At 40.0% G+C, this 16,931-nt stretch overlaps 1 protein-coding gene across 1 annotated transcript in view; it reads right to left on the bottom strand.

Moving 5' to 3' along the window:
- Positions 1 to 16,094, bottom strand: part of col28a1a (collagen, type XXVIII, alpha 1a) — a 35,638-nt gene extending 19,544 nt beyond the window's left edge. Inside the window, exons 1-13 of the mRNA XM_072674756.1 lie at positions 16,000 to 16,094; positions 15,113 to 15,260; positions 13,798 to 14,363; positions 13,024 to 13,044; positions 11,730 to 11,789; positions 7,242 to 7,295; positions 7,087 to 7,131; positions 6,971 to 6,997; positions 5,863 to 5,907; positions 5,605 to 5,649; positions 525 to 578; positions 363 to 431; positions 197 to 265 (exon numbers count right to left, since the gene is read on the bottom strand). Coding sequence (XP_072530857.1) covers positions 197 to 265; positions 363 to 431; positions 525 to 578; positions 5,605 to 5,649; positions 5,863 to 5,907; positions 6,971 to 6,997; positions 7,087 to 7,131; positions 7,242 to 7,295; positions 11,730 to 11,789; positions 13,024 to 13,044; positions 13,798 to 14,363; positions 15,113 to 15,233 — 1,176 coding nt within the window. The 5' untranslated portion in view covers positions 15,234 to 15,260; positions 16,000 to 16,094. The remainder of the gene's footprint in view (positions 1 to 196; positions 266 to 362; positions 432 to 524; positions 579 to 5,604; positions 5,650 to 5,862; positions 5,908 to 6,970; positions 6,998 to 7,086; positions 7,132 to 7,241; positions 7,296 to 11,729; positions 11,790 to 13,023; positions 13,045 to 13,797; positions 14,364 to 15,112; positions 15,261 to 15,999) is intronic.
- Positions 16,095 to 16,931: the final 837 nt, after the last annotated feature.

The following is a 16,931-nucleotide window of genomic DNA, read 5'->3' as shown; positions in this document are numbered from 1 at the left end:
TATTAATATGATACAACGGTTAAGTGAGTGATGAAGTGTGGAGCCACATAAAGGGTTTCAAGGGATCTATTATTTTAAGGGCATTATTAAGGAATTAGAAGACAGTAAGGATACGTCTCCCTCTAGTGGACAGGTTTAACACTCACATGCAAAGTCAGGAAAAAAGCAATTAAAAAGGACAGGCTCCATAACTTACAGGTAGTCCAGGCTCTCCTATGCCAACTGGACCTAATGGACCGGGTCTGCCTTGGTTCCCTTTATCTCCCTGCAAAACACTTAGAGAATGAGTAACACAAGAATTGATACCAGAGAAGTGTAATTTGTATTATTTGATGAAAGTTCAAGGTTGAACAGTTTCAAACCTTTGGGCCAGGAAATCCAATTCCTGCATCACCTCGAGGACCAGGAGCTCCGGCTGGTCCACGATCACCCTAAAATTCACACAATTGGTCCAACATCATTTGTTTAATAATCATATAATAAATCTTCAAGGTGAGTCAAGGTGGAGTAGCTAAAGCCCTTACCTTGGGTCCAGCTGAACCCTCTGGTCCAGTGTCACCAGGGCTGCCGATGGAACCCTGAAATACATGAAAAACAGAAAACAGACATGCCTCATGTGAATCACCACTGTGCTTTCCATTGTGGAGTCACTCAAGTTCTTGGGTGCCACCATATCCAGAGATCTAAAGTGGGAGGTCAACATGGTCTCCACAGCCAAGAGAGTGCGACAGAGTATGTTCATTCACAAACATTTGAAGAAATTTAACCTGCCGCGGGCCCTTATGATCCAGTTCTGAACAACGGTCATTGAGTCCATTCTTACCTCATTTATAACCATCTGGTTTCGATTCTCTACTTCACATTCTTCTACTTCATAACTGTTAGGGATATTTAGGGGAAACCTAAGAGAAAATATTTCACAGAATGTTTTATGCAACCAGGCATGTGATTGATGACCTCTGTTACTGTGTCCCATTATTCTATAACCTCAATTACTGCGACTCAAAAGCGTATATATTCACTGTGGTCCATAACTCTATAGTGTACTTTAGTGTGGTGCATAACTCTATAGTGTACTTCAATGTGGTCCATAACTCTATAGTGTACTTCAATGTGGTCCATAACTCTATAGTGTACTTTTACAGTGGCCCATAATTCCATAACCTCCTCTACAGTCACCCCAAAACTCGATATTCTTCTGGACGGTCGTCCCAGAACTCTATATTCCCCTGGATGGTCGCCCCAAATCTCTATATTCTTCTGGCCGGTCGCCCCAGAACTCTTTATTCTCCTGGATGGTCGCCCCAAATCTCTATATTCTTCTGGCCGGTCGCCCCAGAACTCTTTATTCTCCTGGATGGTCGCCCCAAATCTCTATATTCTTCTGGCCGGTCGCCCCAGAACTCTTTATTCTCCTGGACGTTTGCCCCAAAACTCTATATTCTCCTGGACTGTCGCCCCAAAACTCTATATTCTCCTGGACGGTCCCCCCAGAACTCTATATTCCCCTGGACAGTTGCCCCAAACTCTATATTCTCCTTACTGTAGCCCATAACTCTTTAACTCTTTATGTTTCCCATAACTCCACAACGTCCCTTAATGTGTCCTATAACTATAACATTCGTTAATGTGTCCCATAATTCTATTACCTGCCTTAATGCGTCCTATAACTCTAGAACATCCCTTAATGTCTATAACCTTGCTTAATGTGGCCTGCTACTAATCTCTGCTGCTGTGGCCCAATTCTATCACCTCTGTTACTAAGGCCCATAAGTCTATACCATCCTATTCCTAACGTTTACCTGTAACTCTATAGGCTTCCTTACTGTGGCCTATAATTCTATAGTTTTCCTTACTGTGGCCCATAACTCTATAACCTCCCTAACGGTGCCCTGTAAGTCTATAGCCTCCCTTGCTTTCCCTTGCTTAAACTCTATAGCCTCTTTCACTCATAACCCTATAATTTGCCTTACTGTGGCCGAATAGTTCTATCCTCTTTTACTATGGACCATATCTCTGTAACCCCTCTTATATGTATATACCTGCTGCATAATTTATGAACTAATCAAGGCATTTACTGAAGAAAAGAATGACATGTGTTTGCTGAAACACTGTCTGTGTGTGGAAAATGCCAGCCAAGACTGGCTCACTAGAGACGAGTTGCGTGTGTGTGTGTGGGAACTAGAAGCCGGAATAGGCCCATCTAAATCCAGATCATGTCAGAAACAAGCTCTGCCTTGGTCATGCCAGTGCCTGAGGGGCACATATTGAAGGAGCAATGACCTTTGTGCTCATGTTAATCCTGCTGGACAAAGTGTGTCCCCACAGAAGAACAATACAGTTCAGGCTGGTATCCACAGCTTTAGCCACGCTACATTGCCATCAGGATCACACCTAATCCAGGGTTCACATTCCATAAGTGCAGAGATGGGAAAGTTGCTCAGGCTTTGAATCATTTCCTTACTTTATGATAATTTCCTCATTATTGTAGGAGGGGATTAACACACTCACTCAGTTCCTGTCACGGATGCATCAACACTTCCTATTTTATTGTTTGTTTTAAGTTTCTAGGACATTGCATGTTCTATATTAACCTGATGGGAACCCTCAGGGCCTTCAAGGGCCAAAAAAAATACAGCTCTGTAAATTCCGTGGTCATTAGTCCAGGGTCTTAACAACTTTCATTGTTAAGTTTTGGTTGGGAAAAAAGGCTTCTTAAAATACCTACCAAAAAACTGTTCAAGCTAATATACAGCTAAGTGAGCTCTCCCACTGTTTAACCTCTAAGACTTAGCCAGTTTGAATTGCTTTGCATGTAGTTACCAGTTAGTAATTCTTAAGTTGTAGTAATAGTCACAGAGTGCAAGAGGTTAAGACCTGAGCTGGAGTTTTTATTTCCAATGAGTGGGAGCTATTATCATGAATAATAATGTTACTCTAAGCCTTTTAGAAGTACTAGATATGTCAGTGACTGTGAATATGAATAGAATACTTTACTTGTTTCATTGTTTTCGTCCAATAATTTCACTAAATACTAAACCGGATCATGTGAAAAGTGAATGGGATAATGAGTGGACCATTCTGTCAGTTGTTAAAAATACAAAACAGAGGCGAGGCAGTAGCTCTGCGCCAAATCTCTTTGCTGAAAGAGTCACTGTAAAACTGCTACATACATGATAATGTCTGTTAGAAGCTTCAAAAACATATAGAAAATCTTTAACAAGCTTCAGTGTTTATGTTTAATCTGGAACAGACCCAAAAATGTTCATTTTGGCACACACGTTACCTTAGCACTAACACACTACTGAAATCCCACAGGGACTTTTGTAATACAGTTTTTAAACTGAAGATCAAGCTATGAGAGCTACAAAACACCACTAATATTATCTACACCAAAAGGACACAACAGCCACAACAGCCTTGGCAAATAGTGAATTCCACAAAGAAAGAAATCCAGCCTCTTCATGTCTTAATAATTATTTGGTTCACTAGTAAGTACTGGTTTCCATAGCTGTGATTCTTTCTCTGTGTTGGCCTGTAGAAATCATGGCTGATAATATACCAATAAATCCAGCGTCTTCCTAAGTAACTACAAGGTGAACTTTACAGATGAGTGGTAATACTTTCTTAGGCAGTTTAAAAATTCTTAAAATTAGTGTTTACATGTCTATTAGAGCATTCAGAACAGCTTCAAATACATTTCAAATCAATCAAATCTTCACACATCATCTGACCATAAGATGCTTACATGCACTCATTACTCTTACCATCACTGCTATGACTACATTAAGGTATACTACACCATGATTATTATGATTATGAATATGTTGCAGGTCTGATGACTTTTGTCAATAATTTAAAAATAGTTCTGACCAGAGGAGGATGGGTCCCCAGTGTGAGTCTTGGTTCCTCTGAAGGTTTCTTCCTCCAGCTCTGAGGGAGTTGAGGGACTTGCCACTGTCACCGTTGGCTTGCTCACTGGGGGTCTTAGATTTTTCATATCTTTTTATGTTATTGATTTATTTTTCTTTTACTAATTACTGATTGTGTAAAGCTGCTTTGTGACAACAAGAGTTGTAAAAAGAGCTATACAAATAAATTTGATTTGACTCATCTGGCCAAAAACTCCGGCTTGCAAGTCATCGGACAGATGTATTCCCAGGCAGCAGACAAGTTAGTGCAAAATGCAGCCTAATAAAGGCACTTACAAAATTACAGCTGACCCCTCTCATCCTGCACATCACTTCCAGACACTCCCCTCTGCTTGAAGACTCTGAACCATCACCAGCTGTAGCGCTCCTAAACCACAGTGGACACCTCCCACCCTAATCTATAACTGAAACAAATGTCTAAATGTCACTGAACAAGTGCTAATACATAACATGCATAACATTTGCATCTATTAGTATATGGATGTCTACTCAGGCTACATATGGATGATTACACTTTATTATGTATGATTATTATTTATTTTTCTCTCTTAGTGTAATACTTGCTAACAGTCTGTTTGTTTGTTACATGTCATACATGTGTTGCTCTCACCAGCTAAAATTTCTTGAACTTGGCGAAATAAAGAGATTCTGATTCTGATTCTGATACAGAGCGGTTACGGTTGCAAGTGTAGTATGGACCAAATCAGGCCCAGCTGTAGCTGCCACATTTAAGGTTGGTCATCACATTAGAATTTTGGGCCATATCTGGTCCACATGCAACCTATAATGCAAAATGTTGATACAGCTGTGGCTATGTTCTTCACCATCATTCTGATTCACCTCATTTCATCATGTAAACCACATAAAAGTAGTAAGTGTGAGCCAGAACTGGACTACAACGTATTTGCATATCTGGGTTTACTCTTAATGAAGGTGGAAATTCTTGACTGGATGGAAGACAGGAAGGCTGGGAGCAAACCCCAGACTAGCCCTGTCACAGTCATGACATTTTGTCCCATTTAGCTCATTTTATGCAACTATCAAAGTAAAGCCCTGAGCAACTATCTATCTTTGACTTGCAGCTAATTCTAGATTTCACTGACTTGAAATACTACTGCGCTGTTATGTGCGCACACACTCCTATGAATGTCCACAGATACAAAGATTTATGTGTAGAATGTTAAGCACAGATTACATTTAAAAAAATCAATTTTTGTAAGATCAACAACATGTATTTTATTTATTTACATTTCTTTGCCCCAACTGCACAAACCCAGCTCATGTTCTGCGTGTTGATATGTCAGAAAATATATAAGTGGTTATGTAATAATTACAACAGGCCTAACCCAGTGCATACAGTTGACAGATGAGGGAAGAATGAATATTATTTTGGATACATGTTTGTTACTGAACCGAAAATATATGTATATATTTTATATGTAAAGTATATGTAAAAATACATTAAAAGCCTTTTTACACAATAAATATCAAAGCATGTAATAAATAGGATGTGCAAACCTTTACTTTTACTCACTTTCTCACAACACTTAATCATTGTAATCCCTTACCTGTTCTTACTACATGTATTATTTTGTAAGATTATTATATACATTGTTATAACACAGTATTACCTTCTATAGATTTACACAATTTTATAAATGTAATAATTCACCTGCTCTCCTGGAGGTCCACGAGGTCCAGGTGGTCCATCTACCCCCTACAGAAAGATAAGAAAAAAGATGACCATCATCTCAAATCACAGGCTGGAGCGACCAGCATAAATCATGCAGTCTTGTGTAGTGTCATGTTGCACCACGGTACTGGAGGTAGTTTAGTTCATTTCACCTTGAACTTGTATGTGGTTGAAATGACAATAAAACCTAAATAAAAATTTGACCAAAAGATCCAGAAAATGATTCGCAAAACTTACTTGATCTCCTTTCATCCCTGGAGCGCCACACTCTCCTCTCTCGCCCTGCAGCAGAACAGAGAGCGTGTGAGAGAGAGAGAGAGAGAGAGAGAGAGAGAGAGAGAGAGAGAGAGTTAAACCATCACAGTCATCTGTTGTTTTCTTCATATGCTACAGCAGCTCTTTGGGGGTCTATGGTATGAAATACAATGGCAGTGTTAAACCCTACACAGTAGCCCGATTAATTTACAGAAGCCTGGTGCACACTCCCTGATGCTAAATGACAATTTGACATGTATGTAATTTGAAGTGGCTATATCACATATACGTATCACGATACAGGGGTTACAATTCAGTAAACTTAGATATACTGTGATACTGCAAGCAAGCCGATATACTGCATTTTAATTTGCATCAGATTTCAGGAAAACTGTCACAGTATAAAAACTGTGGAAGAGTCTAATGGCTAAAAACAACATTGCTATCTAGTGGTCAGGGTTTAAACACAACACAAAATGAACCTGTCCTTCCATGAATATTTTAATGTAAACTATGAATTAAGAATAGATACAGAATTGCAACATAATATTACAATACTCGAGTGTATCAATAATTTTATACATCCCTAGTGTTAACAGGCCCTGTGGCTTAAATTATGTATCCGAGTCTCTAAATGTTTTAAATAAATGCATGCTGTTTTTAGGAAAAAAAAAAAAACATTAAACCAGCTGATGATTGATGATTTAGATATTTCTCTGGTTTTGGGTTATTCCACATCAGCTCCCCCAGGGCCTGTTAATTTTTAAAATCTACTTTTTATTTTTTTTTAAATCAAACCAAAAGCTTTTATTTTATGCAACTGCACAAAATGTTACTTTTAGTAATGAATTTTACAGTTTGCTCCATCAGGTTCTAACGTTCTAAATTAATTAATTTTGTTGAATTAGGGAAGTTTACCTGCTTATTGACTGACTGAGCTAAGCTTTTTTTTCTGAATGAGAAAAAATATATAAATATATAATATATATTACAAATATATGAACTGAATTCTGATACAAAATGACACCATTCACTTTATATATTTTTTATTTTATATGCAAATCTACAGTTACTCTCAAAACTGACTAACCTTTTCTCCTCTAGTTCCAGGCCTTCCCTGGAACAGAAGAAAAAGTAGCATGGTGATTACTCAAAAAATCCAAAACAGAGTAAAAAGCTACTTTTGTAAGGACGTTCTGATGTTACCTCAACGCCTTCTATTCCCGGCCGTCCGTTCAAACCAGGTTCCCCCTACAAAAACAGAGATTAGAAAAATCAACACAGCTCTAAAATGCTATAAAATGTATTCTATTTTGAATATTTGCAATGTAATGTAAGATATGAGTCTCCACTGAACTTACTCTGAATCCTTTTGGTCCAGGAGGTCCATTAGGACCTGGATTACCAGGTTTCCCCTTAATTGGAGAAGAAATTACAGGATGAGCTCACTCAATTCTAAGATCTCCTGAAACACTGTCAAAATCTGCCATGCAAGCGATGAGCTGTAATGTGCTGCAGACAGGTCCAGACATTCTCACTATATACAGTCATTCTCACCAATCAGCCGTAAAATTAAAACCAACCTAAAGTGAAAACAGCTCTGACTTATCAAGGCATGAACTCCAATAGACTTTTAAAGGAGTCCTGTGGTATCTAGTACCAAGATGTTAGCAGCAGAATCTTTAAGTCCTGTAAGTCGCAAGGTGGGGCCTCCATGAATGTCTTTGTACAGCACATCCCACAGATTGTACACAGGCAATTCGAATTCTTTGCTCAAACTATTTTTCAATGTTTTTTTCCAGTGTAGCCGGACACATTATCATGCTGGAAGGGATACACTGATGCCATGGGGTGTGCTTGGTGTACAACAATGTTCGTTAAAGTAACTTCCACATGAATTCCATGACCCAACGTTTCCCAGTAGAGCATCACACTTCCTGGGCTGGCTTGCCATCTACCCCAAGTGCATCCTGGTGATCGATGCATGTGCACACAGCTGACCACACAATGTAAAAAAAAAAAAACACAGGATTCATCAGACCACTTTCTTCCATCGCTCCATGGTCATCAATGAGCCTTAGGTGCCAATGATGCCAGCTGTCCTTTCTTGGACCACTTTTGTGAGGTACTAAGCACTGCACAGCCATCACAATCTAGGCCTTGTCAGTAGTCGCTAAGATCTTTACACATGACCTTCAAGAACTGACTGTCCACTTGCTGCCTAATATATCCCAGATTACATCCTAGATTAAGATAATGTTTTTAGTACTCCTGTCAGTGGTATGTAATGTACTATTATGGCTGAATAGTGTATGCCCAAGAGTGTCCAAATAGCTAATTTAATGTGCACCCACTGATGACAAAGATGTTCAACTGCACAGTCACACAGCTTGACAGGACACTAACCATGGAGAAGTAACCATGGGTCCCCTCAGCTCAGTGAAACTCTGTACCCTGGAGTAACGGAGCTTCATCCAATTCCTTTAACATGAGCTGATGTGGCAGAACTTATCATCAACATTCATTTTTAGGGATAAAGAGTGAGTGGGTCCCCCCTGGGCCATCACATCTGATCTGAGGCATGGAATCCACAAGACCTCTTAAGATGTCCTGTGGTATCTGGCACCAAGACATTAGCAGTAGATCCTTTAAGTGCAGTAGGTTATGAGGTGAGGCCTCCATGGACCGCATGTCCCTGACCCTGTTGCTGGTTCACCGGCTGTCGTTTCTTAAACCACTTTTGGTAGGGACTGACCACTGCATACCAGAAAAACACCACAAGACCTGTCTGATGTTTTGGAGATGTTCTGACCCAGTCATCTAGCTATCACAGTTTGGCTCTCATTAAAGTGGCTCAGATTCTTATGCTTGTCCACCTTTACTGCTCATCACCTTCAAGAACTGACTGTTCACTTACTGCACAACATATCCCACTCCTTCACAGACGCCACTGTAGATGAAGATCATTTTCACTACACCTGGCAGTGGTACTAATGTTATGGCTGATTGGCATAACCTCAAAGCTTTATGAGTAAACCTCAAAAACTAAATAATGTAATATACATTAAACATAAAAAATAAACATAAAACATTAAAAACTAAAGTTAATTAAACTGATTTGACAGGTGGGTGGGTGGTAAGCTTCAATGATGTCATTTTAAATGATTCTGTAATGATCAGTTTGTCAGTATTCCAACTTTTTTATAAAACAATTATATTTATAAAATATACTTTTTCCAAACAATTTCTATGTATTATTATTTTTTAGCTAAAAAATATGGTGCGCTTTATGCAAAAAACAAGTAACCAATTATTTTTCAGATTTATTTTCATAAAAATCCCTTTATTTAATTTCTGTTTGTCCATGACATGGGACCTTTTAAAACAAGACAAAAAGACAACAGAAAAGTGTCTCAGTGACTGCTGACCTAAAGGTATGGTTAATAGGCGACGATCCCAGACTACCATGTCCACACCTAATCCTCGGCCCTTAAACCTGGACTCCTCTTTCTCACACACACATTATGGGCCTTCATTCTTTGAGACCACAGGCCCAGAAGAAATAGGGCCTTTATGTCCCTAAGCACCTGCTACACTTACGGTGTGGGAAATACTGTCCCATCCTGGCTGAGCCTTAACCAGAATCCACCTGCTCTGCACTGCCCTAAAACCACAGCTTTCAGAGAGACACGAAGATCAGACCAAATCACGCTTTGCTCTTCTGCCAAATCAAACACACGATCAGAGTGAGGATTACGCACCCCTTTACACAGATCAGCGTGTGTGTGTGGAGATGAGGTGAGAAACATTTTGAACTTCCACACGTCCTATAGCGTGCCTGTATTTGACCCAGGAACTATACAAACAATCCAGACACTAAAGCGCCATTCTTTCCACATCACATGTGATACAGATCACCGCAGAACAAGCCGAGTTTCCCAAAGCAGGAAAATGAGGCAGTCTATGGGAATTCATCCTCACTGTCCAAAGACAACATGCATTTTCGAAAATGGTAACTTTACAGAAGACATTTTTTGTAATTAATATGAATAAAACATTTTTTAAAGATTTTAACAAATGCTCCATGACTTATATTACACTCTAAGGATGACTAATTGGTAACTACATGCAAAGCAATGCAAACTGGCTAAGTTGTTCCTAATGCTTTTTGGAGCATTTCTGTTGATCCATTTATAATGAAATGTTCACAAAGTATAAGGAACAGCAGCTGTGAGCAACAGATGTAAAACATTTCTATTGATTTTTACAGTAAAATTATAGTTCTTTGTAGATCTAAACAATCAACCATGCGGCAAAACATCATGTCAATACAAGCGGCTAGTTATAATTATTCCTAAGAATCAGGTCTGTAAAACATGGACAAAACACATCACATAAAAAATGTCATCTTGGCAAGTGAAATTGTTTTAAATTAAATTGATATATTTAATATTTCTTGATATTGTTGTATATGTATAAATTCAATTACTTGATTTTACATTTTTTATAAACATGTTGAATAAGCTTGTAATATTTACACAAAAAAATAAGATATATTTGCCAGATCAGAAGGTTTTAAATGAACGAGGTATCAGTGTTGCAATTAGATGAAAGTGCCCAGAAAAGCTATTGACCACCTAGGATATTTTCTCTTTTCATTGCTTTTATAATTGTATAATTATATCAGTCAGTATAATTTTTTTTGACACAAATGTACAATAGAAAACATCAAATGGTGTCAAAGTGAAAACATATTTCTACAAAGTAATGCCAAAATAATGTAAAATAAGTGACTGCATAGATACCCCCCCTCCTTTTAAAGAGGTCCAGACAGTCTGTGCTAATAGTCTCACAGTTTAGGTGAATGTGTCTCAAGTGATTGTAGTATAAAGATGCTTGTCTGGAAGGTCCAGTCACTGGTTAATCAGTATTCCTGACTGTAAATACACCATGAAGACTCTCCACACAGCTCAGAGAAAAGGTTACTGATGATGGATTCAGTCAGGAGATGGATACAAAAAATCCCAAGTCACTGAACCTTCCTATCATTAAGAAATGGAAGGAAAATGACACGTGTGTAAATCTAGAGTAGAGCAGGCAGTCCTCACAAACTGAGTGACCGCGCAAAAAGGAGACTAGTGTGGGAGGCCACCAAGACAGGTCAGTCACTTTAAAATGGGTGAATATTTATGTAAATTGCTGTACATTCTTTAAAAAACACATTTTATTGACCATGATTCCATTTATAAAAGCAAGGTTTGGGCACCCCTGGTCAAATGACACATTTTCTAAGTGTAAAAAAGGGTACAAAGTCTCTACAGCATTTAGAGCATGACTCCTATTCAGTATCTGAATTTAACATGTTGAATTATTTTGAATACACCTTATTTAATGTATTCTATTAAGCTAGTAAAGAATAATTATGCTATAGAGGTGTGGCTCTGTAGAGGATGTGAGCTTATTTACATTTCGACAACACATCTAATTTGATCAGAGGTACTATATACTTTGACTGAGGTGCACCTTGCAATGCATTAAAGTAGTAACAGTGATTTAACAATGTGACATGGCTAATGGTTGCATTCTTCTAACCAGAACAATGTACTTTTGATGGGTTACATAAGTAACTAGATTTAAAAGAACACCCACAGAATAACACTGTGATTGGTTAGAGAACTCATGTACATATTATAGTCTTCTGGGATTGTCAGTATTGCAAAGGCTAATATCAATATAACGATTAATAAACAATATATACAGTCATTATAGGGAATTGGAGGAGTTATCACTCTGTACAGGAAATATTGACGTGAAGGTGGTTGAGTGGATGGAAAATGCAGCTCACTCACTTGGTTTCCTGGTGGACCTCTCTTTCCTTTATCACACAGACAGGATTTAGGTTGTGGACACTGCAACAGAGACAAAAGCTGATCAATTAACAGTAGGATTCATCCACAGACCGTCTGAGAGAGACTAGTGATTAACTATGAATACAGGTCTCTGATGTGGACACTAATTTTCTAAAGTGTAACAGAGGGGAATAGTGTTCTTGATTAAGACTTACAGAATTTAGAGTGGATGGGTATTGCCCATATTTAGGCTAGTATCAGCAGAAAATGCTGGATGGGATATCCGAGGAAAAAATTACTCCAATCCAATTTTGTAAAAAATTACCCTGAAAAAGCCCAGCAGGCATCAGACATCAACTTGATGACAGAAAGATGTTGGACTTGTCAGAGAGACATTGCATGTTAGGCTGACATCAATCAGGCTAACGTCAAAACCCAATGTTTTACAGATAGACCTTTGATGAAAATCACTTCCATATTTCCATCAAAAAACAACACCGGGTTGACACTGAGCTCTAACGCCGAATTCTGTTATTATGACCCACAACCAACAACATACACTATATGAACAAAAGTATTGGGACACCTGATCATGTATTGTTTCTTTTGCAATCAAGAGAATTAAGAAAGAGTTTATCCAGCTTTTGTTGGAGTAACTGTCTCTACTGTCCAGGGAAAGCTTTCTACTAGAATTTGGATTATTGCTGTAAGGATTTGATTGCATTCAGCGACAAGAGTTTTATGATCACCACCCCATCTCATCCCCAACTCAACGCAAAAGTATGGATGGAGCGCCATCATTCCAGAGAATTCCACAGCTCAGGCATGGTGCCAATAGGTTCATGTTATTCTACTCCAGAGAGTCCTATTCTATTGCCAATACGTCTCTACAGGAAATAGACGAGCTGAGTGTGTGCATTTGCAATGGGTGCAACCCAAAGTAGCTGAATGCATTCATTAAAAGGGGTGTCCACAAACATTTGGACATATCGTGTATCAACGTCTAACAACATGAGACAAGTTCAAACTGTGTAATGTAAAGATGTTAGCTATGTGTTTCTTCCTGTAGAGTGTCTATGCATTTTCAGCATGTTGGCCTACTTTTAGGGGTCCATCTTAAGAACAGCTTTAATTAAAAACAGTTTACATCATTTTTAAAGAAGAAACCTTTAAGTGTCGGTATCAGCTAATATTAATAATTTAAAAAAAAGAAAAGTTCTGTAATGTTGATCTGGATAAGACCATATTCCACTAATGTACGAGTTTCATTTTAATTAAAGTGAAACATACTTACCCCTACATTAACAGCTGCTCTCTATAACAGAACAGAGAAAGGGCAGGGTTACTGACAGCAAAATGCAAAAGTACACACTCACAGCATGATGATGAAAGTAGTGCTGCTTTGGAAAGTCAATAGGGAAAGTTGCTAGATTACAAAGGACAAGGTACTTCAGACATGGAAGGTTTACCACAAGAGATTTTAATACCAACTGGACATGCTCAATCAAATATGATTATACAATGTTATTTATATATAAATTATTTATTTATTTTTTAACACAATTTTCCCCCAATCCGCCAATTAACCCACCCATTCCCCCAACCATTTGCAATGCTCCCAACACTAGGAGGGTGAGGACAAGCACATGCCTCCTCCATGTGTAGTCATCCACCATCTCTTTTCGAACCCCCCGCCAACGTGGCATCAGTAGGCAGCCACCGCACTGGATGACTCTGATGCATCACCCAACAGACACCCAATTTTCTTCCCAATTTAGCTGAGCCAACTAACCCACCCACTCACTAGACCCCACCACTCACTACCTCTGACACTAAGAGGGTGAGGACAAGCACATGCCTCCTCCGATACATGTGAAGTCATCCTGCGCCTCTTTTCGAACCCCCGCCAACGTGGCATCGCTAGGCAGTTACCGCAATTGGGGGAAAGCGCCAGATCCCCAGCTCTGATGCATCACAATGAGAGTGATGAGGGGAGAGAACACAATCACGCTCTATCCCCAGATGCTCTCTCTGGCTGCTGATGGCAAATCAGAATGTCCACACTCACCAGCTCAGTAAAGAGTTTTTCATCTAGTTCAGGGTCCCCAAGGTTGAACACGTGCTGCTGTGGGGGGGCGCTGGCGAGTGACCTCAGCCTGGCATAGCTCTGGCCATCTCTTGTTAGAGGCGACAGGCCGATGACGAACACTCGGATGTTATGGTTTTTGGCGTCGGCAGCCGCCGACATAGCACTAGGGCTGCGTGGGTGATCCACTCCGTCAGTCATCAGCAGGGCAATGCGCAGGCTGCTGCTCGCCGTCTCCCTGGTGAACAGCTGAGTGGCGTTGGAGATGGCGTAGGCCGAGTAGGTGCCATGCCCGATGTAGGACATAGAGGCCACCCGACTCTGAAAGACGTCCACGTCTTGCCAGTCGCGGAAGTTGTGCTCCACAGAGACGGTGCTGCTGTACTGCAGTACGGCCAGACGAAGACGCAGACGCCAGCCGGCCACCTCCAGCTGCACCAGCTGCAAGGCGAAACGTGTCACAAAGTCTCGCTGCTTCTTGAACAGAAGCGCTTTGGCCTTCTCAGAACTGTCCACTAGGAAGGCCACCTCCACTGGGCAAATCAGAGCTGGACAAGAAAGAAAGAAAAATTGGAGATGGAGAGTAAAGGAATTTATTACCTATTACTCAATGAGACTGACTTGTAATAGGGAGAATCGTGTCAATATTATTGCTAAACCAGGATCAGCACAGTGATAATGGCAGTGTGTAGCTTAGGAGAACCTCTCTTGAGAACTGTGCAATACAGCGTAACCTGAGTCATATTTGTGTAAAATCCTGTAAAATGACACCATCAGCTCAAATCCTCCTTTCACTTTTAGTGACAGTTCTGAATCTCTCTAGAAAATGTGCCCTATTGGTTTGAACCACCCAGTGGCAAATTACACTTCCCGACTGTAGGGGGAGCCTAGGAGCAAGAAATGCCAAATCTCCATGGGGCTGCTTTAATGAAGCATAGATTAGATAAACTAGGGACACCAGATAGTGCACAATGTAAGTCATGAATTTATGGCATCTACACTCAAATATTGCACTAAATGTTACAAATTACAAATGGCTTTCGTTTAAGTGTGTATTAAACTATTTGCGTGTAGAAGTCATGATTTCATGACCTATGTAGTGCACTACATATAAAACAAGGAACCATTTGAGATTCAGTAGCTTAAAAACTGTGCTTCCTCAAGGAGAACTTTGGAAAAAAGCTAAAACACTGACAAACACTTGTTTCTGGGGATTGATGTGTAGACCCCTAAACACTGGACTGCTCTTTAGATTAAGACATAGTATGTAATTGGGATGTTCATCTAAACCTCTTACTTTTTCCTTCATTTTGGACAACCAGATTCTCTTCCTTCTGTCTGTCTTTCCGTCTGCCCTGGCCTCTCCCCCTCCCAGAGAAAAACAGCAGCAGGACACACAGCACCAAGCCACACTGCATCCTGAACTCGGACACACACCTGCAACCCTGGAGGCGAAGCAAGCATTCAGTTTAGTCTCATTTCAGTCTTAATTAATAAATTCATAAAATTGATCTAAAAATCGAACTTTCATCTCTAAAAGCTTACTGGTCTCTTAAACATGAGATAAACAACATTAAATAAATAAAATATATGTGTGTATATTCTGTCACTCTTGGTATTCTTGGTATGACAACCAATCAGGTCCGAGGCAGCGGCGTCTGTGCAAGCAACACTAGAGGGCGCTGTCTCAACGCGTGTCTGCGCTCCTTCTCTTCTCAGTTATATATAATTACACACAACACAATTCAAATTAATAATTAAATAGTAATAATAATTAAAAACAACATAATTTCATCCATTATTGTCTTGTTAGGGTACAATATCCGCCCAAAGGCAACTAACTAGCTATCTGCTAGCTATCTATTTAAAGACTTTCTGCACTTTCACAAATAATATCAACAGGCATCTCCCGTTAGAAATGTCCTCCAGAAACATATTCACAGTAGATTCATTAATTTAGAATTAATGTGACACCGCAGTGCCCAATCCAATACTAAAGCTAATATTCACAATTATGGTAATTATATGCTAGCTTATAGGTAATAGCACCACTGCAGCTCGCTAGATAATATTTTAGGTTAATTTGGCTTTGCAGTTTCGCCAACAGGGACGGACTCCTGTTTTTAAGCTGTAATAACAGCCCAAACCTTTCTAACGTCCTTGATAAAGCTGGTGGAAACTTACCTAGAGTGTTGAGGAAGTGTGTTAATAAGTCCTGGAGTTCAGTGATAATCCTGAGAGTCAGTGCACACAGAGGTAGTGAGAGAGGAGCTGCTGGACTGAAGAGCCATTCAGCAGAGAGGAGGGAGCAGAAAGGGTTATCACAGAGAGAGGAGAGCTTTCCCCTTGACCGCCACGGCACAGCGCCCCTAGTGGCCAAACGTGAGAAGTGCTGATTTCAAGCCTGACCGTCTTTGGGTCTTTTCGCATTGATGCACTGAGCAACTTCTGCTCTGTTTTACATCCTCAGTGCTATCAGATGTTATCAGAAAATGTTATTAATAGAAATAGGGAAAATTGACAGTCACATATGGCGGATGAATGGTCTGAGCTGCGTTTTCATAGTCAAGGATGGTTCACAAGCACTGGGCATCCAGCTGGACTATGTGAGAACATATCATATGCTAGTCAAGCCAATAAAGCAGGTCATGCATGCCAGTTGACCAGTTCTGTCATGCTGGTTCATGGTGGTCAGACAGGTGGTCAAGTTGGTTGTGGTTGTCGACCAGCTTGATTGAGGTTGTTGTAGTGGTGAAACTGGTCATGCTGGTCAGCCAGTTTCAATCAGCTGATTATGCTGGTCAACCAGTTTCGAGAGCTGGATCTGGTGGTCGACCAGCTGGTCATAGTGTTCAGCCAGTTTGATTGAGCTGGTAATGCTGGTCAGCCAGGTTGGTGGAGTTGGGCAAGTTTGTCAGCCAGTTTAGTAGAGCCGAATATGCTGGTCAACCAGTTTTGTCAAGCTGGTTCTAGTGGTCGACCAGCTGGTCATGGTGTTCAGCCAGCTTGATTGAGCTGGTAATGGTGGTCAGTTTAGTAGAGCTGATTATGCTGGACAGCCAGTTTTGAGTGCTGGATCTAGTGTTCAACTAGCTTTGTTGAGTTGGTTATGGAGA

This window comes from Salminus brasiliensis, chromosome 3 (assembly GCF_030463535.1).
Source record: "Salminus brasiliensis chromosome 3, fSalBra1.hap2, whole genome shotgun sequence".
NCBI lineage: Eukaryota > Metazoa > Chordata > Actinopteri > Characiformes > Bryconidae > Salminus > Salminus brasiliensis.
This window is presented reverse-complemented; position numbering and strand designations above follow the sequence as displayed.